The sequence below is a fragment of the Anser cygnoides genome, chromosome 2 (genome assembly GCF_040182565.1).
Source record: "Anser cygnoides isolate HZ-2024a breed goose chromosome 2, Taihu_goose_T2T_genome, whole genome shotgun sequence".
NCBI classification, from domain to species: domain Eukaryota; kingdom Metazoa; phylum Chordata; class Aves; order Anseriformes; family Anatidae; genus Anser; species Anser cygnoides.
The window spans coordinates 111,088,765-111,110,354 of NC_089874.1; the positions used below are offsets into that span (position 1 = coordinate 111,088,765).

A 21,590-nucleotide genomic window follows, 5' to 3' on the forward strand; every position below is an offset into this window, starting at 1 on the left:
CCTGAATTGATAGATATATTATATTTTTTTTACCTGTTCCTGTTAAAGAAAAGATAGAAGCAAAATATTAGGGGGACGGGAATGATCTCCTCCATGTAAATATTGGGCTGAAATCCCATTCCTACTGTTAGTATAACCGGTAAAGGTTAGGCTTAGTAGGTAGCATTGATGCCACCTGTGTATAAAACTCTGATCCAGCTTGTTGGCTCAGATTTTGCACCATCTTGTGCAGACAAAAGCAGTTTTGGCTTTGAAGTCATTTTGCTCGTGGGAGCTTAGAGTGTGAGTGCAATTGAAATGCCTTTTATAAGCTCCTCAGGAAGATGAGCAGTGGAGGAACTCAGGTACTTACGGTTTGGTCAAAGAGCCAGTTTGTTACTTTACCTAGGTGCACCTACTTGACTTTGGCCAAAATGCCTAACATCCATCAGCATTGTGAAAAATCTATGGTAGGAGGGTATTTTGGTGGCAACTGTTGGCTTTTTTGTGTCTAAAGTTGTGGCTTCCTGCTAGGGAGTGTGTTGTATGTCAGCAAGAAGCGAGTACCCTTCTTCTGGGTTACATCCCTGCTTATACCTTTTTTTTTTGTCCTTGAATTATCTTAAAGACCTGTTGAATGCCCTGCAAATGGTGCATTAAAGCAAAGCCTTTTTGTTGGTAGTTGATACTCTGCATTGTAGTAAAATTTGTAGCAAAAGCATTGGGTACTTTTTTGTCTCTTCCCTAGGGGTAAAGAGTCACTTGTTGACTACAGAGATGCTTGGCCATGCATGGGGCCAGCGTGGTGGGGTGCACAGAGTGGGGGCAGGGCTGGGCAGTGGGGAGAGGTGGGCTAAGGAGATGCTGCTTGGCTAGGTATCGACCTAATACAGTTTCTTCTGACCCCCGCCAAAACCAGGATGTGTTTTGATTAGTTCTAGCATTGCAATGCAGGAATTTGGGCACACAGTTTAAAACCTTTGGGGTCTTAACAATTACTACTGAGGTTCTCCAAGGCATCTGACCCCAACTCTGTCTCCTCATGACTTGAGTAAGGGCAGCATTACAAGCACTGTTGGTGTTAGGAATACATTCCCCTGTTTCTTTGTTGCTATCCATGTACTTCACGTTTGAAAGGTCCTTAAGATCTGAAGCAAGTTGTGCAGAAAGTGGAAATTGGCAGCACCTGCACCTCCACATATGGCCATGAAGATTTTTATTTAAATTGTGTACTACAGATGACTAGACAAATGCTGAACTGAGAAGTTGCCTTTTGTAAGCTGTAACCATTATTCACTAATACGTGTGGTGTGCAGCATGGGAACATGCAACATTTAACTCAGTGAAAAGCTGTGGTGTTAAAGTACTGTGTATAATTATATATATATATTATTTATCATCACGGAAGAAAATTAACTAATGACAGTTTTCTTTTTGTCCTTTTGCTTTTGCGCCTTGTTTGCTGCTCTTTCTCTGTCACCAGCCACCTTTGCTTGGCACTGACTCACGCCACTCCTCGCCATCCTCGCAGCCTGGCCCCCATGCATCTTCAGCAAAGCTTCGCAGGAGATGCAAGGAGAGCGCTCGAAAAAAGTCATTAGGTTGCGAGTCGCCTAAAGAGGGTGCTCCAAAGCACGGGGAGTCAGAGACGGACTCCGACAGAAAAGGCAGAGTTTGCTCCGCTGAGCAAGACGTGGGTTTCGGCTATAAGCAAAAAGCCAGCAAAGGCGGGACTTTGTTTTCCTTCTCCTTGCAACTTCCCGAGTCATTCCCTTCTCTCCTGGATGACGACGGCTACCTGTCGCTCCCTAACCTCTCCGAAACCAACCTCCTGCCTGCCAGCGTGCAGCATTACCTTCCCATCCGCTCCCCCTCCCTCGTGCCTTGCTTCCTCTTCATTTTTTTCTTTCTGCTCTCTGCCTCTTTCTCAGTGCCATATGCCCTCACTCTCTCCTTTCCTCTGGCTATGTGCCTCTGCTACCTGGAGCCCAAGGCGGCCTCCTTGAGTGCCTCACTTGCCAATGACCTGAGTGACAGTTCAGAGGAAGAGGTGTGTACCTCGGCATCGAACACACTCTTTTTCGTGTTCAGTGCTTCAGTCCTAACCAGTGTTAGATTGCTGCAATAGTGGTCCTACTTTCAGAGCCTCATTTCTGTCTGTGCTGATATGTTAGAAGGAATGGGGTTTTTGGTTTGGGGTTGTTTTTGGTTGATTTTTTTCCCCTTATTTTTTTTCTTTTTATTTTTTTTCTCGTGTTGGGAGTGCAGCTTGGGGCCCAGGGTTAGGCACAACACTGTGTAAGTGGCTTGGTTCAAACCGTGTCAGCTGATGCAAAGTGACTTGCGCTAAACAAATTGTCACCTATCAGCTCTAAAGTACAGTGTCTGACCCACCAAGATCTCTCCTTTTTCCTATCAGTTCATCCTAGGGCATGTTAGAATAGTCATCTAAATAGTGGGGAAAAAGTACAATTTCATGCATAATTACATATGCATGTATATGTATTTACATAACATAAATAGCCAGTCAATAATAATGAGCACCCTCACCAACTTAAGGGTGTTTGAAATTCAGTCAGGCTCAGCTTTTTGCAAAAGGCCATCAACTGTATCACATGTCCAGGAGAGGCTTTCTGGTCCAGCAGAACCTGGATCTGGATTTTAAGCCTTAATCCCATCTCTGCTGCTGATTAAATTGTTTTCCCACACTTAAATCCAATGTATCAGTGAGAGTTCAGACCAGGACAGTTGTTACGGGAGCATGCCACATGGGCCCTTTACCATTTGCAGTGTTAAATTAGCACTGCCAAGATCAATGCCTCTAGTTGCCAGGGTTATCACAGGCAGATGATAAACCAACGGCAGGAGAAGAAGAATCTATAGTGCTTCTGAGAGCTATGGACATAATAATATATCCAGAAGAAGAAAAGGAATCTGCTTGTTTAAGGAACAGAGTAACCGGTCTCTGTTTCTGCTGGTACCTTGTTTTTCTCGATTGACAGAATAAAATAATGAGTTCATTTTTTCTCATTTTTTCCTTTTTTCCTTCATCCTCAAATGTACCAGTACATTTTTGCTTTGTATGTAAAAACACCGGATCAGATACTGCAGACCAGCTGGCCATTTGTAAAAGCTGTATGGGCCACTTGTCTGTGCCATCGCACTATTGGTTTCAATAAATATCTTGTGCTTCTAAACATTTGTGAAATCTGCCGTTGCTGTTTTTGTAAGACTTTCAGGATTTCATTTCCTTTTTATGGAAAGCCAAAAGTTACATCAATTTACCTTGTAAAACATGGCCTTTAGATGCTTTTGGCTCCGTAATGCCTAACAAATAAGTAATAATACGTAATTTCTGATAAAAAGCATCCAAAATTTTGCTGTCTCATTTCATGTCCTCACTTTGAGATAGCATTTATGTCTCAATTTGCATTAGCTCTGCACTTGGATTAATCTAATAGCAATAGCAGCATTAATACAGTGCCAGCTCCAGAGGCAATAATGAGGCCGTGTTTATATAATGCATTTGTCTGCTCTTCTTTCAGAAATAAGCATTTCTTTTCATAGTAAAATTAGGAAGTATTGAGCATAAAAATGTACAAAATAGGCTTTTTAGTGTAGCCTTTTTATGACGGTGATTACTCTGGCAGTGCATTCTGGGAGACAACACAGACTTGTGCCTAATCCAGGGGGTATTTCTTGTTCAAAATATTGCATGAAAGTGAGTATGTTTTAAACTTGGGCATGTCTGCATTACATTGGCAAAACAAATCACAGCAATTATGATCACAAGCTACAGGACGTGCAGCCACAACATCTTAGGAGGTAGCTGCTTTCTCTTCCCTTCCAGCCCCTCGCTGGCCCACGAGCACAAGCAGCGGCTGCCTGCTGTGCAGCGCACTGCAGCCCCTCTCTGATTCAAGCCCGACCTTTCTTACTCCCCGCTGCTGAGGGCACCTGCCTTGCTAAGCCTCGTAATTCGCCCTTCCCTGCTCTGCAACAGTCTTTATTTCCAGTAACCCAGTAATTCTGACTTCTGCTCCACAGCTGTTGATTGGCTTGTTAGCAGACATGTATGTTACAATGAACCGAGTTTTATGCCTTATTTAGGACTTCATTGCTGTTATGGGGAAAGAAATTTTCCCCCAAATATGCTTCCAGCTCACCAAATGCTGCACACAGTGATGCCGAAGGCACTTATAAGAGCTACAGGCTGTATCTCATACCTTGTTGAGCTCCATCCTTCCTTGAACAGTGCATGTGGAGGGAGTCTGTGCAGTCAGAGACAGGATCTGTCCACTTTGATTTCATTAGTTTCTGCATGGGTACCTTGGTAGATAGCATTGCTATTGACTTTTCACTAACATTCCCAACTTCAAGTTCTTAAGTGCACAGTATGTGCCAGACTCACATGACAGTGCCTTGACACAAATCTTTTAATTCTTTTCAAATGCTTAGGTTTATTATTTCCTTTTTTTTTTTAAATAGTAGCAACAATGCATAGTTGTTTTTTTTTTTTTTTTTCATGTTGCCATACAGTTATTTATGTTTTAAAGATGTGAGCTTCTTTGCTAATAAAGAAACAATTTTCAGAGAAACGTTTTGTAACACTTTAGTGAAAGCAGCTTGACCAGATAGGTAACGTATTTTGGCAGCACAGATTTATTTAAAAATAAAAGTGGTCTGTCTAGTGAGTGGTTATTACTTGAAAAATTGCATCTAACTTGCATTCGTGCACTTACCCAATAGTTCAAAATATCTGCTTATTCTTCTGCCTGTCATACAAGTAATACAAATTATTTGAAGAAAGGAATGATAAAGAATAAAGCAGTGAAAACATCAAAAAAAGAAGTTTTATGAACCATTGCAGTTGTCAGAAAATGACAGAAGATAGGAAATTCAAACTTAGACTGATCATCCGTGTCTTGCAGAAGGTTGCCTATTTCTCCTGTTTCATACTGATGTGATTTGAGGATGAGATATATTGTCCTGGCCTTAAATTGCCTGCTGGTGTTACTTTAGATTATCTAAGAACCACAGAAAATCACTAATCAAAACAAAAGCTTTCACTGACGTTAAAACAACTTGTATGTGCCAATCTAGGGCATTAGGGAGCCCTTTCATTACTTAATAATTTTCCGTAAGCTTGTATAACATCAAAAGTTGTCATTCGAGCTGTCTTCTCAGCCTGCAGTAACCTACACTTGACTGTCTATTTACGCCTCAACACTTGGGTTCTCCACTAAAATGTTATTCATGGTGTCAATGTGCTACCAGAGCAAAGCAGGAACAGATCAGTCTGTGCAATGCTGTGCTTTGTTTCCTTTTTATCACTTGTACCTAGTGACTGTTGTGGGGGGGGGAGGGAGTTATTTTTATTTTTCTCCTGCTTTTGTCCATATTCTTAAATGGAATGAGAAGTATTTTGATTTTTTTTTTTTAATAACAGTTTTATTTCTTTTTACTATCGGTGACAATGTCAGCTGCTCTTTATTGGAACCAAGTGGGATCTGAGCCCTACCTACCTTTACTCCATAGGCAGGCAGTAGGTGGGCTGAGGGTATGGTTATTTCTACTCCGTGGTAATGCAGACAGCCTCATAGTGTATAAATGTGGAGACAAGACACCTTCTGTACAAATGAGGGGCTGAAAGTCAGGTGACTGTTAAAGTAGCCTTTTTGTTTGTTTGTTTGTATTTCATTATCTTTTCCCCCTCCAGATAAAAAGTCAAGCAACCCATTAATATATATTGGCTAAAACAAAAACTTGATAAATAATATCCTTTAAAAAAACATTATGGGAGGAAAAGTTTGTTTAGAAAATATCTTTTTTTTTTCTTTTTTTTCAAGCCACCTGGCTTTCTTAAAAATAAAAATAAAATCTGCTACTCAAATAACACTTTTCCTGTAACATTTTGTTTGGCTTATAAATTTGTTACAGTAAAGCCATATACTGTGTACAGTACGCCTTGAGTCTTCCTCTGAGTCTGTTCTGTTTACTAATATAGCATTTTTATTTTGCTTCTTTGACTTGTGCGTGGTTTGAAAAGCAATGCTAATGCAGTTCACAGGGATGTTGAATTTAACAGTTCTCCATGTGGCCCACGTGTACTGATGAGATGGGTTTATTCTTTATTCCTGCCTTCCTCCTGGAACCTGGTTACTTGACTAACAAAATAGACTGACAGTGAGCAGACGGATACTGCAGCTGATGGTGAGACCACTGCCACCGAGGTTTGTACAGTCCCCGGCACCCAGTTAGTGAAGGGGAGAGCCTTTTGCTTCATCTCTCCCTGACCCTACTGGGCATGAGTGCTTAAAATGCATGTCTCTTCCTGCAGTGTAGGATACCCCACTCTGTGCATGTCCGCGTGTGAGCGCGAGAGCTTCCCTTGGCGAGCGGAGTTTTCAGGGCACCCTTCAGATTCATCTTATTTTGGTATTTTATCTGGAAGCTGCAAAGCTCGTGCTGTCTTGCACAGATAGCAAGATAGTAGCACCATTGGCCACGCAAACACTACCTACCTGGGCAGTAAGGCTGGCCAGGTCATGTCCTGCTTTTTGCTGTTTGTTACTTTGCTCTTATAATCTGCAGTCTGTTTGAGAGAGGGAGGTTGGGGAAGGAAGTAAAGCAGAGCTTTCAGGTTTTCTAAAAAAAAAAAAAAAAGGTATTTTCAGATTATAAAAATTTTCAATGCGATTAATTTCACGTGTCATCTTCAAAGATGTGTGTACTGCCAACAGTAGGGCAGGTATTGTCTCTAGGTGCGGAACATTTAAAAAAAATGAGTTTTTTGGTACTGATAAGCTTCATATCCAACAACATAGTATGTAGACTGTGCAGGCAAATTCAACCGTGTGTGACTCCAGTGAAGTGTATATAATGCTTTCATAATTAATATGGTTGCAGCTGCAAACATGAGCTGAATTTGTTCTGACATCTGGTAGAAGACAGAGCCTTACTGCAAACACTACTGTAGGTTTTCAGTAAGATCTCATTAATATTTCAGACTGTTAAAATTATCATCAAGGAAGAATTCTCTATATGACGCATCAGGACAATTCAGCCTTGGCTGTAAATAGAATAGATTTGAACTGAGTTATGAAGCAGTCAACAGATAAAGATCTTTCAGTGGGTTATTTCACTAATTAGAACTGTATGAAAAATTAACAATAAAATAGTGGCACAGGCATTAGCAGAATCCACATGGAGTAACAACATAATGTCTGTAGAGGCAAGTCAGGAGCACAAAATGCTTTGAAGTACCTTTTGCACTCTATAGCTTCAGGCTGTGAGCCATACAGAAAGTAAAATATAATCCTAAAACCATGACACTTTAACTGTTCAGTTTATTTAGCAAAAATGCATGATAATTTCCCTATACTCCATCTTTATTTTAGGGGAGAAGATTTTGTGAACCATTTTTCTTATGGACAACTGATTTTCAGAAAGTTTGGTATATTTGCCTTCTGAAAATTAAACCCTCAGAAAATGAGCTGCCTTGGCAGTCCATATTGTGTTGCTTTTGAAAATTTGAGCTGAAGTGAATGTGGTATGTGTCCAGTTCCAGAACCATGGCAGATTGATCCTGGAAGAATATATACAGGCTGAATTTGAAATACATTTATATGAATACAAAGTGGGACTGAGGTTAGGGAAATAGCATTTTTAGCAAATAAAATATGGTTCGTTCTGTAGAAAGTGTTGCACATTATTTATCCTTGATGAGTTACACAAAACATTTCCCGTGGCTCAGGAGATGTCCTCGTATGTTTAAATTTTGGGATTATAGATTTCCAAAGAACTTGCTGTTGCCGTTTGGTCCTAAACCAGCAGTTACCTCAGCGAGAAGGTCCAACTGCTACTCCACAAATAGCTAGAGGATCTCTGAAAGTCGAGTGCACCTATGGTAATGGAAAATTAAATAATGGAAGTTAAAAAATCATAATGTAAAATTTTAAGGGCAATGTTGAATACTCCTGTGTTCAAAATTAACAAATTTGAAAAGAGGAGGCCTGCTCTGGTTTAGGAGAACTGCGCAGTTAGCTACTATGTCTACTCATTCTCCTTAAGCTCTTAAAGTAAAAAAAGTGTGATCTGAACCTAGTCCACTGACCAACTTCTCATAAAGCCTTCTGTTAATATGAATGGATAAGGTATTTTTTTAAATCTTTCTCATGCTGGCAGTCGGATCAAGAGGAAGACGGAGATCTAAAGGCACAGGTACAGAAACAAAAGGCCCAGTGTTACTGAAGTATAGATGTTGGAGGTGTTTATATCTCTCAGCATGCTATTGTCAGTTCTCTGTGAAGAAATGTGTAGAAACAGCATTTTGTATCCTTTCAATACTGTGTCCCTTACCTTTCCCTTTCTTTTTCACTTCTTTCAGAATAGTCTGATTAAGCGAATACAGGGTGAAAATGTGTATGTCAAACATAGTAATCTTATGTTAGAGGTTGGTATTGGTATATACCAGTGCATGTGCGTACATGTGTGTTAGTTTTAGTGGTAAACTGTGAATCTGCACTATGATGCATGACCTGTGTATTCCCACCTGCTAATAAATTAAGTAGATATTTTTTTTCTCAGATTATGATGACTCCTCTAACTTGTACTATAAATACATATATTTATGTGCGCGTATGTGTGTGTGCCTCCACGCGCATATGTATGTTTGTTTTAAGCCACTTTACCAGGTGTAAATTAAAGTGATACACATAAACTCTTTAAGAGTATTTTTATACCCACTTGTACAAGATATGCTATGCTGTTACCTTTCAAAATGCCACATTTTCACAGAGTGTTGTGTTAGTGCTGTGCTCCCCGGCTCCCTGAGATGTTACTTTCCTCTTTACTAACCGAGTTACATGTTTTGGCTCTGAAATTTGGCCAGCTTAGGATCTATTTCAAACTGCTCTATTCTTTTAAAACTGTCTAGGACCTAGACAAAACCCAAGAAGATCTGATGAAACATCAGACCAATATAAGCGAGCTGAAACGAACCTTCTTGGAAACCTCCACAGAAACGGCTGTGTCTAATGAGTGGGAGAAGAGGCTTTCCACATCTCCCGTTCGGCTTGCAGCAAGGCAGGAGGAAGCTCCTATGATTGAACCGCTAGTGCCTGAAGAGGTCAGCGTGATCTGAAAGGCTTCACGATGTATTTTGTGTATTCACTTTTACTTACAGTAGCTCTCAGGAGATGTTAGAGGCCTCCCCATGTTTGCAGGTGTTCCCTTTTCTCAGGACACAGGCTCTAGCAGCAAAGGTACAAGGAAGAGCAGGTAGCTTATCTAAATATATGTATATATGTATAGGTAGAGTGCAAAATTCACTGCAAGCCGCCTGGCAGAATTGGGTCTCTCTAAGGGTGCAAAACACAGGCTCCCTTCCAGGTTCGTTGAGCTTGAGGAAGTCCAGCCATGCATGAAGAAAACATGATGGTGATTGAAGGGAAATTTAAGTAATGGTGACTGCTTGGGAGCAGTGGCGTAGCAGCACAAATGGGGGTACAGTACCAATCCTGACAAGAAAATACAGAGCAAAGGGCAGAACTTTGTCAGTCTTTGAAGGTGAAGAAGAAATAATGATGATAATTGGGCCTGCCTGGCCACTTCGGTAGGGTAGCTGAAAGTTGCTGCCGTCTGCTGGATACCTATTGAAGACCCAGTGCAGATTGCTAAGCGTGTGCATTTTCATGCAGTGTGTATGCAGGAAAAAAATCTTACTGTGCAGCCTGAAATGTTCACAAGAAACGTGCTGATTAAAAAACTGTGTTTTATTTAGGTTGTGGGTAGATAATGAGATGTAGAGGTAATGATGTAACATTACGGTTGCCTTAAAATGTATAGGTGTTCAAAACAAGCAGAGAGTGTCTTAAGTCTAGTAGAGCAAACAGAAGCCTGCTTGTGTGGTATGCATGAAGCTTAATTTTTATTCCATTGTGGTTATCTGGTTTCCGTTTCACAGGAATCATCTTTATATTTACCACTTGCTTTTTAGGACCAGTAACTGCTCCTAAAATTTGCTTCTGACACCATTTCAATGATTTACTGTTGTAAGGAACTCAGCAAGATTGGCTAGAAAGTATAATTCAAAAGAGTCTTCTGCTTTCCCACCTTAGAGGTTGGCACTGCAGACCTGTAACTCTCTGGGGAGGCATGCAGATAACATGTCAACTTCTCCATCTTCCTGTTAGGGTAAGGGATGTTGCCAGGAAAAAGGCCCCTCTTTTCCCACGTTATATCCATCTATCCAGTGTCTGATAGAGGCATCTGACTTGCATTAGAGTGGCCATCAGGTTGTACTAAAATACTGAAAAAGCTGACTCAGTGCCCAGGGCTTACCTTTTGGAGAGAGCACTAGTGTGATGGGAGTACTAATTTTAGTCCTGCTGTCTTGTTCAGGAATCATAATAGATCTTACAAACATGTTAATAAGTTTGTAGTTGAAAATACAGGTTTTCTGTCTTAAAAGAAAGAATGTAATTATAATAAACAGGATGCATCTAACATATTAAAGATGTGAGGAACTGTTGAAAAGGGAGTGGCTGCTTAGCTGAGCCTGAATCAGAGGAGTGTGGGTGAAACAAATGTAACCCCTGAGTTTGTTTCATGTCTTTATTATTATGCAAATTTAATAACAAAATGTTTATTAAAATGCACAGGCATGGCAAAACATTACAGTTATGTAGGCTTTACCCTGAGGAAAGACTTCCTAACTTAACCATTCATTTGGAAAGGAAAATGGCAAGAGATATCCCCACTGGTAACTCTCTTACTGGATGAAAAGGACTTCCTCAAAAGCAATGTCCAGTTGTTATATCTTACATGCATCTAAGTAAACTACAGCTGTCCCACAAAATCTCATTCAAATGAAGGTATTTCTGTGAAAAATATGAGTGCATTTGAGCTACCAGAGCCTAACCCTGGGGTGACTTCTGGCACTACGCTGTAGGTAACATCTGACCATTCCTTCTGTCTGTGTTAAGTGGGATGGTTTCAGTTTGCATGTCCTGCTTTAAGCCATGCAAAGTCAAAATCAGCACCATGGCATCTACAAAGAAATGCGTGGGCAGTCAGAATTTAGAGCGCTTAGACCCACAGTAGCTCAAAGTAGTCAAGGAAGCTACATGTTAATTCAGAATAGCCACTTTAAAAGTGTATTCAAAGCTGTTACAACTAGTTCTTTAAGATTAATATAATAAAACAAGAACAGAGAGGAAAATACGCCTTTTCAAAATGTGTACTTTGAGTGTTTGGTATGTTTGTGTTTGGTCAGACTGACTTTAAGCCTGCCTGGTCACCAATTGGTTTCTCACAATAGTAGGAGAAATTCTTTGGTTTTATTTAGTTATGAGAAATTGTTTTAAATGTCTGCTATAATGGTGGTTAGATAGCTGCACAACATGAAAGCCATCATATTAACAGATTCCTTAACAATGTTTAGTCTGGCCTGGATTGAATTAAACCAGCACTTTAGAAATGAAGAAGTTATGCCTCTCAATGCAGTCAGGTAGCTGAGTCGTTTCTCCCTTTCCCTCTCTAGTTTCTAGAAGTTCTGTATCTTTCTTTAAGTGTGAACCTTTCTTCCCAAGTACAGCGGCGTATATGAATTTAAAATGGTACCTTTTTATCATGCAATTGTACTGCTTGCATTTACACGTCTAAAGTGTACACCAGCCTTTAAAGTGGATTGAAAGGGGTTGGCAAGAAACCTGCTTTGCTATCTGGGGGCTTATGTGCTCCAGCCAAATGAAGAAGGTGGCCAGCCCAGAAGAAGGGAGAATGGCCAAGAGTGTCTGACTGAGAAATATGTATGCCCAGGCTTGAAAGGCTTAGGAAATTGAGACTTACCATCATTTTAAAGTTTCCCAGTTGGTCAATTTGCAGAGAAATTCTCATTATTCTTACAGCATTGGGAAAGCACAGATGGGGTAAAGCTAAGGAGGAATTGTTGTCATGTTGTATCAGGTAATACAGCAATGGTTAGCTTCCTGCATGTGGAAAAGATTCTGAGACCTCTTATACCTGTAAGGAGAAAGGGCAAGCCAAAATCTTTGCAGAGCACACCTTCTGTCTGCTTCACCAGAGAAAGCTGTAAACTCAGGAAAAAGATAAAGCCTGGGTAAGGTGGAGGGTCCTGTTCTTTGGCTGTTGATGGAAGCCATGTAAGTTGGCATCAGACACATTTAAGTGAATAACAGGATGAATTCAGGTGCATCCACACCTGAGTATTACTCAATTTGCTGTTTTTCCTGCTATACAAACTGTATGCTCATGTCTGCTTTGCATTCATCCGAATGCCCTTAAAAGGGAGAGACTGTTTGAAAACCTCTTTGGTGTGAAATTATTCTGTGTAATTCTGTTTCCTAACTTACCATGCAATTAATAATTCATAGAGTAAAGAAGTCTGATAAACTATTCTATACCATAGTGGTCTATATGCCCTCCATTTACTAAAACCATTTATTCCCCTGACATTAGACCAAAGAAGAAAGAGAAAAATCAGAAAAACTCATATTTTTGCAGAAGGGAGGTACTACATTCCTTGAAATGCAGGTAAAAACAAATCATACTTTCTTGAAATACGGTCAGATAGGCTGGCAATGATTTATTATTGTATTATCTTTTTTGCTTTCCAAGCCACTTTTTTTTTTTTTTTGCTATTAATTTCATAAGTTCCAGAGCCAGATGTAATCTGGGCCTAAATTCTGAAGAATGAGGCCCCTCCAGAGCTTATGACTACCTAATAGAGATTGATTTCTCCACTAGTTACAAATCGACCTGTGTAGTGCTGTTTGTGGATATTGTTTGCAGTTGTGCATGCATTTCCAGCATAAGTTGCAATGAGAACGTTATGATTAATGGGGCACTTGTGTCATTAGAATGAATTTCCTATATACTGTCAAGTGAATTCAGATTATGCTGAGTGATGGTGAACTTTGTGTTCTTATTGGTTTTTCTATTAGCCAAGTGTGATAGAGAAGAAGCTGCAGGAAGGAGAGTCTGCTGGCACTTTGGTTACTTCTCATCAAATCATTATCCAGAAAAGTATCCCACCATCCCTAGAGGTTATTTTTAATTCATTCAATTTTAAAAAAACACATTTGCTTAGTTAAATACTGAAGTTACGGTCTTGTGGTCAAATAAGTGGATGCTGACTGCACAGTCAAAGCAAATCACATAGCATATTTGCATAAGGAGAAAAAAAGACATTGCCTTAAGTTCAGTTCAGTATCTTCAGTAGTATGAAGTTTTCTGTGTTGTGCTATTAAATTTAAATAATGCTGAAGGGGGTTGATGCTTTCTAACAAAAGCAAGGAAATTCAGTGCAGACTACAGCTACATACAAATGCATACTATTTAAAACCTCATCAAAAGTGTGTTTGTGACAACTGGGGAACAGTTGAATGGGCTTATTTGCCCTATTTTTGTAACTTGTTTTCAACTGTAGCATTACGAACCGTTGGGATATATGGTTTTTAACCTCAGGATGGTTCCAATCACCATTTTACTTTGCTTCAAGTTACTGCAGACATGGTGTGGCAAAAGTATTTTTTTTGTGTCTGCATTATATGGGCCTCTAAGGAGAGGAAACCTACAAAGGAAATCATCCTTTGCCTAAGGTGATATTGTTTATCGGTTGGATAACTGCTAAGAAGTTCAGTAGTAAAAGTTATTATATGCTTTCAGAAGAGGCAGCATTGATTTCTTGAAAGACTTCATACTTTAGTGCTTCTGAAGCACAGATAAACCTTCAGATATTCTAATTTAGCTTTTGTATCTCAAATATAGGGCACTGAGGATTGGGTTATTATAGACCAAATGCCCTCTGAGGTAGTTGATGGTGAATCGAAAAAAAATGTGACGTACAAAGTAGTGACTGTGAGCAGTAAAGCTGGCATTCCACCTGAGCTATTAAAATCCAGTACCATTCTGATGCAGAGCTTTGAAGACTTGGAAAGTGAAATACAATCCAAAGAGGAGAATAAGCAGAAAATGTTCACCCTAGGAAAGTCCTATGATACCATGTCTGGGAAAATTGTAACCATGACAAGTAAAGCTAAAGAGGGAGAGAAAACAGTACAGCCTTCTGTAGAAGTTTTGCAAAAAATTGAAAGGGAAGTGCAAGAATCTGTGAAAATCGTTCCAGTAGTGGCTGAGTATGGGATCGTAGAGCATACCACTGATGAGAAAGCCGGGAGGGGATCCGACGTGCAGAGCACAAAAAGAAAGCTGTCCGACTCCCTGACACCTATAAAGGAAGCAGAGTCTCAGTTGCAGAGTCCTGAAGAGGAGAGTTTGAAAAAGACACCGAAGATGGATCAGGATTTGCAGTTACATGGTACACTGGGAGGCTTACAGCTTGGCAAAGCAGAAAAACACCCTGACAGTGAAGCTGTAAAAGCAGGGGCGTTTGCCCGGAAAGAGTGGAGATATTCCAGAGAACAACCATTTACCATTGCTACTGCTCACTATGTTACTGAGTCGTCTGCATCAAAAGTAGTGGTAACGAGTGGCTTTGACTTCACGCCAAGGGTTTAAAGATTAAAGCATGACTTCTTTTAGGCAATACCCTCACACTACCCTACCTTTCAGTTCTGCTGCCTGGCTTTATGTTGGCAGCAGCCAACCCAGCTTATTTTTTTTCTCATAATTTGAATCCGTACCACGGTCTAAAGCAGGCATTATATAAGGCTTTCAACTTTTCTGGTTTATTTAAAGATCCATGTTACTGAAATGTGGTATTGCTGCTGTTGCTTGTTAACCAAAGGATAAAAAGGTTTGCTTGAACCAGCAAAATGCCAGTGCTAACAACTACGCTTTGTAACTATTGCTTACTACAGCCATTATGAATCTGCTCTAATTTATTTTCCCATTCTTATCCTGTTTCCAACCTTTGTGTGCCCCTGCAACCTTCTTTTCCTTTCCTCTGTCTCTGGCTCCAGTTTTGTCAATTAAAATGTCTGTGCATGTGGGTCTGCCTTTCTCCTGTGTATGACTCTCCATTTCTTTGTCTGTTTAGACTAAACAGTCCACTGGTGAAAAAACCTTGGATGGCTCAGATATCTTCAGTTTAATAGAGTCCGCCAGAAAACCAACAGAGTTCATAGGAGGGGTTACTTCTACTTCACATAGCTGGGCTCAGGTGGCCGTTTGATTCCATCCGTCAATGTTATAAATGCACACTGATTACTTTGGTTTTTCTTTTGTTTCCTGTTTTTATGCATAACTCAGAGCCTGTATAACTAACACATGGACTTGCTGTGCCTTTTCCTTTGTTACAATAGACCACAACAGAAACTTCACCAAAAGGAAAAAAAAAAAAAAGTTTTTTTTTTTTCTTAATCTCATTTCACTTTATTTTGGTCATTTTACAGGGTGCTGTATTTTGCCTTTATAAACCTCGCACAAAACTAGCAAGAAGAAAAACACTGACATTTCTCTTCACCTTTAAAAATTGTAATTCTTGCTTTATTTTTCATTTCTGCTATGCTAATAAGGTCCTCAGAGTGAAAATCCATCAATGCGAGAGAAATAAATTGGCAAAATGTAATACCCCATTTTTATTTATGTTCACAGTACATTAAGCTGAGGAGCTGCTCTAAGTACCGTTGTCTGCTTCTGACATTGAGGGGTTTTTTTCCCTCTTTCCCTACAGAAAATAGACACAACGACATCTCAGGAGACAGCTTCCAGTGAAATGAAGCAAGCAGCTCAGCCACACCAGGATGCAGTGACGAAGGTTGTACAGGAGACTGTGGTTATCGAGGAGAGACGTGGGATGAATGTGCATGCAAGTGGGGATCCTGCTAAAGTGGCTGGACTTGCGCTGGATGCCCAGGCTCAGGCAGCATCTGCGGCAGCTGCTAGCGCGAAAGGGAAGGAGGGCTCTGCTGTGACTGAGGGGGCTAAAGAGGAAAAAAGGGAGGAGGCTGATAAAGCTGTAACCAAACAGGAAGGCGTTGCTGCTGCTACTTCTCATGAGCAAGTGGAGGAGCACAGTACAACAGTTCACGTTTCAGATTCTTTGGAAAGAAAACCTCATTTTGAGGTAACTCGTTATTAAATCAGTTATTGTGCTGAGTTGTAAATGTATGCAGTAGTGGACTAAATCAATTCCTCTCATGGAAAGTAAAGAGTACAAGGCTTGTATGATTGCATCTTTACAGCAGGCAGTTTGTTTCTCCTCTTATTTCCTCCTTGCATGGCACCTGCAAGACTTGTCGCTGGTTTCCATCCTTGGCAAAATGCCATGCATATTTTACCTAAAAGCGCTTTTCATGCTGCAGAGAAATACCTAATTTGGTGGCTTTTTATGCAATGGATAACAAGAATTCAGCTGGCATTTTCTTTGGGAAAGTCCATCAAGATTGGCAATGTTCACATGTCCTCAAAGACAGAAAATATTTTTTTTCTGTGTTTGGTACAGTTGTTAAATTATTATACTATGTCTCAAGCAATACAGGCTTCTTACGTTAGCCCTATTTGCAGAATTTCAAGAATTATTTTGCAGAAGGGGAAAAAAAAAGCTTGTTTTTCTCTCTCTCTTTTTTTTTTTTTTAAACCTGAATGGAAAAGTAGGCCTGAATAGGATTTGTTCTCTTGTCACTCTGAGAAAATGTGTAAAGTTTACATCTTTCCTGAAGTTTGTTTTCCTGAAATCCAGGATAGTGTTAAATATTGCCAGCATAATATACATGTATGTACCATTATAATTAAGAGATTCTCTCTTTTATTTTCCTAAAAATGCAGAGCACTTATTATTCATCCTCCCTTCTTTTCCCATGCAATAATATATTTTGAGAAATCAAGAAGCTTTACTAAATGTTCCAATTCCTTTTTTTTTTTCTGTTCATACAGTCACCAGTTGTGAAGACTGAGACTATCAGTTTCAGTAGCATTTCTGCTGGGGGGGAAAATCTTGAAATTTCAACAAAGGAAGTGCCGGTAGTCCATACAGAAACAAAAACCATTACATACGAGTCTTCACAGGTAAGAAGTTCTGCAAAAGCCAGGGTCTAATTTAACATGACCTTAAGGAACCCATTTTTCTTCATCCATGTTTAAGTGTATGCCTTAGTGTAAACTGTTGTAAGTTGTTCAAGTATTAAATATTAGCACAAGGAGGATGTACATAATTATAGCATATCTGGTCACTGTCATGTCCTGATGTAGCGTTTTTTGAGAACTCTGATGAAACTGCAGGTGTCAAAACCACACTATCTCATCTGTCTTTCCAGAAGTGGTGTCGTTATGCAGAGAGAAATACTGACACATGATCACCCTAACAGCAATTATTTCCCTTTTATTAAGTATTCTTTTTATGAAGAACAATAAAAATAGGGAAATTCAGTTCTCTCTCTGTGCAGGAGCATGTTTCTGATGATTGTTTTTTGGTTCTCTAGGTGGATTGTGGTGCTGACTCAGAACCAGGTGTGCTGATGAGTGCACAAACCATCACGTCTGAAACCACCAGCACTACAACCACTACACATATCACCAAAGTGAGTCCTCTGAAACCTAGGAGTTTTTTTTTTCAGAAGGAAATAAGTTTTCTTAGCTTTTGTTCTATTTATTTTAAAACATGGACGCATGTTTATAATCCCTGGACAAAATCCTGTCTATTTTGTGTACTTGTCTTCATTCACCTGTCTTTGGGTGTACTAGCTTGATTAACCTATCATCCAAGGACTTGACAGCAGTCCCAAAAAACATAAACCCTTAGGGTATGTCTACATAAACATAAAATATTGCTGTGCAAAAACACTTGAATTAGCTGCAAATACTCTCTCAAACTGGGAGCAGTGTAGCCACATCGGTATCAAGTGATTGCAATGAAGGAATAATTTTCTTGAGTGTGAGGGTGCATTGACAGGACTATACTGCTTTTGAGTATTGAGCTATTATCTCTGCATGGTGTTGAAATGATAAAATAAATCTGTATCGTGTATTCATAATGGGACATTCAGTCAGCTCAGACATTACGGGTGAGTTGTGTTGTCCCATAAGGTGCTTACCCACAGCCAGACAGAAAGCTTAAGGCTGAACAGACAAATGATGTTGGGTCTTTCGAGTTTCAAGGTAGCATCTTAGTAACAGGTTGCCCCTAAGCAGAAACCTTATTTGTATGGTGACAGCTCTCCTACCAATGTTCACTGAGGACAGAATGTCATCTTTCTGCAGTCCAATTAACCCTTCGGTAGATAAGCTATACAAAGTTCTTACAACCTCTCTGTCCCTATGAAGCCTACAGTAGGACTTGACTAGGTCTTAACATGAGCTGTCTGTATGTCCATTCTTCTCTTAATGGCATGAATTTACCACTAATACCTGCCATTTTTGACTCAACACATACAAATATCTCTCCTGACATGTACAAGTTGGTTAAAATAACAAAATTATCAGTGTTGGAAGGACCCCTGGAGAGTTCCAATCCCCATTCAGAGCAAGCCTACTCCAGAGCTGCTCCAGCCACAGTTCAGGGTTGTCCATGTTCTCTGTTTGAGATTGTTCAGTCTGGTCACGTCTGGATTCCCGATCATTCTGCAAATGGGTCACAGCACTCTTTAAAGCAAGTTGCTGACATGCATTTGTCCCTCTCATTTAGACTGTGAAAGGAGGCATCTCAGAGACAAGAATTGAAAAACGAATAGTCATCACAGGAGATGCAGATATTGATCATGATCAGGTAAAATCTATAAGCTGTTCAAGGCTACCCTGAAGACTGCCAAACAAAACATTTCTTAACATGGCTCTAAAAGATACTATTCAAACTGGCATGCCTTAAAGTAAAGTGGATTTGTAGTTTAATCAGTGATGGTATATTTCATATTTTAATCATTTTCCTCATTTGTAAATTGTGTAATATCTCATGAATCTCTTCACCTTGCTACTGATCATGCATGTTCCACCTCCTTTTTGTTTTTGCCCTTCTGTGGTTTCCTTGGGATAGGCGCTGGCTCAGGCAATTAAAGAAGCCAAAGAGCAGCACCCTGACATGTCAGTGACCAAAGTAGTGGTACATAAAGAGACAGAAATCACACCAGAAGATGGGGAGGATTGACCACAGGTAAGAGGACTAGATGATTTTCCTAGGCATTTACTGGGCTGGCATGTTGCAAAGGTTTTCCTACCATAATTCACCTCTAACTCTTTGCTTTCTCTCACTGGCATTTGCAAATTGCATTTGTGCTAGTTATCAGTTCTGATATTTGAATGCAAAGTCCATTCTACTCTAAATGTCTTCATTTAATGGTGCCAGCTGGAGAAGGAGAAACTACTCATTTGCTTTTGTTGGCTTCCTGAAAATTCCTCATTGTCCATGCTTTGATATAGTCTAATTTCTAATCCTGAAGTCAAAAAAGTCTGTTGTCTGCTTTTATGTCGTTTAAGAACAAATTGCTTTTGTTCTTAAAGTTATGCATTTTGTTTAGAGAATGCCAAAGGAAAAACCTATAGCTGCTTTTTAAACGTTCTGTACAGATATGTTACAAGTTAAGCTTTATTCCAAACTTGCAAAGATACAGTGTAACCTGCTTTTGAGTTTTGTTTTGAACCCAGTGAAGCAGTGTGTCAGTATTTGTATGTCTTGTCTTTCTTAGGTATTTTATAGGACATTTTACGTTTTAAAGCGGCATTGTTTATCAAGATGAGATGATAATGCAGCTTTCTTGTGTCAAGCTTTTTTTTTTTTCAGTAAAGGCATGCTCTCCAATTGTGGTTGGCTAAACAGACATCTTAATATTACTATATTTATTCTATGTGCAGAAACATGTCATGCATACTAACCTGCTCTGCAAAAGCTGTTAATGCCAGCACCATTGCACAAATTGCTTTGAATGCTGAATGCAAAAGAAGAAGAAAAAAAAAAAAAAGCTGCTTGTCTAATTTGTTTAAACCTATAGCAGCATTTTATTCTTAAAACAATATATATTCCCCAGCATTTGGTGTAAGTAACAGAGTATGATGCACAGCACCTTTTGAAGCTGTTTTGCTCTCCTGCTTTCGGATATAGAGACCTAAAGAAAACTGAATTTCAGTATCTGTAATTTATTTTGGAAGATGGAACCAATCGCTGAGGAGTGAGTAGCCATGATTCTTGTGGTATTATGCTGAATGTTTCAGAGACAACATAAAGTGGCTCAGTTAAAAGTCTGTTGATGTCACCAGTTCTTTCCATTGGCATCAGTAGTCTTTGGAATTGGGCCAAGTTGCTTATACTGGAATGACGCTGTTTTTAAATAATTTTTGTCATGCAAACAACTTGACAAAATCTCTCTCTGCAGGAGAATAGTTGTTTCAAATAATTAACTCAGTTCTCTTTCCTGCAGGAATAATCTAGATTGCATATGAATCCAGACATACACACCCGTAGGAATACGAGAGCCTATATGGAGTCTCAGTTCCAACCTGACTGACTTGTATCTGTCTATGGAAAATTTCAGTACAGAAGAATTGATCTTGACCGTTAATAAAGAAACTGGCAGAGATATCTTCCCATAAAAAGCAATCTGAATCAGCAGCAGTTAAACAATATTGCATGAAGCAACGATAAAATTACAGAAAAGCAGCATTTTTAATTTTCTTAAAATGTCTAAGTTTTCAGCTATACCTGCACGTTCATAAACAGTATAAACAGTGATCTCATGTAACACATAAACAGTTCATGCCTTTCACAGTTTATGAAAGTCTAAACAGATTAAAATTTGTTAGGTGGCAAGCCTTTTGTTTACGGATATTGTAAATGAAGATTACCCCCAAAATGCTAGAAGCTGTATAGGTACTGTGTATAATGTTTTACCACACATTAGATGTGCCAATAACACAGTTTATTCAGTAAACAACTTGAATCTTATATTTGTTTCATCTGGTTTTATTACTGCCCGATAAACAATGATGAATCTTTACTCTTATCAAAATATTTAAATGCTTACAAAGTGTGCTTTGTATACCTGACTGAATACCTTATGAGGTAGTAATGATTTTAGCATATTAACTTTAACAATTTTTGTCAGCGTCGTTCAGAGTCAGCTTCTGGTCACCCTTCACAGATCCTAACCTTGTAAATTATATGTAGTTATTTTGGAGAAAATCTGTATTTTACTTAGTTTGCAGCTTTAGAAAATTATTAATTTGAAATAACCGTGATGGTTTTCTATTGATTTCCCTTTTGTTCTCAGAGGAAAAAAAAATCTGTTTGAGAATCTGGTCAGCATTTACTATCTAGTTCAGAGTCAAGCCTTAACCTGTACAGAACGTCCACTGAAAACTCGTTAGTGTTCAGCTATAATACCCACTGAAGGGATAGAGTCCATTACACTGTCAGCTGCATCACAACACATGGTGAATGTATGTTTCTGCATAGTGAAATAAAAGTGGTAAATGCATCCAAAATTGTATTGTTCTGTGTCTAAAAGAACCTAGTGTTTCTTATATTCAAAACATTGTGTTACATTTGTAAGGCACCACAGGTTTTACACATCTGCACAGTAGACACGTTTTGTCTTCAGTGATTTACACTGCACTGTGCAGACAGTTGGAGTTAGCAGGGGGTCTGAAGGTGTTCACCTTTGTGTAAGTTGTGTTTGCAAAGGAGAAGAAGTATTTGG

At 39.4% G+C, this 21,590-nt stretch overlaps 1 protein-coding gene across 27 annotated transcripts in view; it reads left to right on the forward strand.

Moving 5' to 3' along the window:
* The window catches only part of EPB41L3 (erythrocyte membrane protein band 4.1 like 3), a 139,536-nt gene extending 118,168 nt beyond the window's left edge, over nt 1-21,368 (forward strand). For 5 of the 27 annotated variants that reach the window (XM_048045807.2, XM_066992800.1, XM_066992801.1 and 2 more), the window contains exons 13-27: nt 1,463-2,029; nt 6,159-6,212; nt 8,167-8,202; nt 8,369-8,434; nt 8,918-9,109; nt 12,463-12,537; nt 12,948-13,049; nt 13,774-14,487; nt 15,005-15,127; nt 15,641-16,033; nt 16,843-16,974; nt 17,388-17,486; nt 18,590-18,670; nt 18,935-19,051; nt 20,313-21,368. In XM_048045807.2, coding sequence (XP_047901764.2) covers nt 1,463-2,029; nt 6,159-6,212; nt 8,167-8,202; nt 8,369-8,434; nt 8,918-9,109; nt 12,463-12,537; nt 12,948-13,049; nt 13,774-14,487; nt 15,005-15,127; nt 15,641-16,033; nt 16,843-16,974; nt 17,388-17,486; nt 18,590-18,670; nt 18,935-19,045 — 2,745 coding nt within the window. In that variant the 3' untranslated portion in view covers nt 19,046-19,051; nt 20,313-21,368. The remainder of the gene's footprint in view (nt 1-1,462; nt 2,030-6,158; nt 6,213-8,166; nt 8,203-8,368; nt 8,435-8,917; nt 9,110-12,462; nt 12,538-12,947; nt 13,050-13,773; nt 14,488-15,004; nt 15,128-15,640; nt 16,034-16,842; nt 16,975-17,387; nt 17,487-18,589; nt 18,671-18,934; nt 19,052-20,312) is intronic. The other 22 variants (XM_048045808.2, XM_048045817.2, XM_048045866.2 and 19 more) reach the window with 18 other exon arrangements.
* Nucleotides 21,369-21,590: the final 222 nt, after the last annotated feature.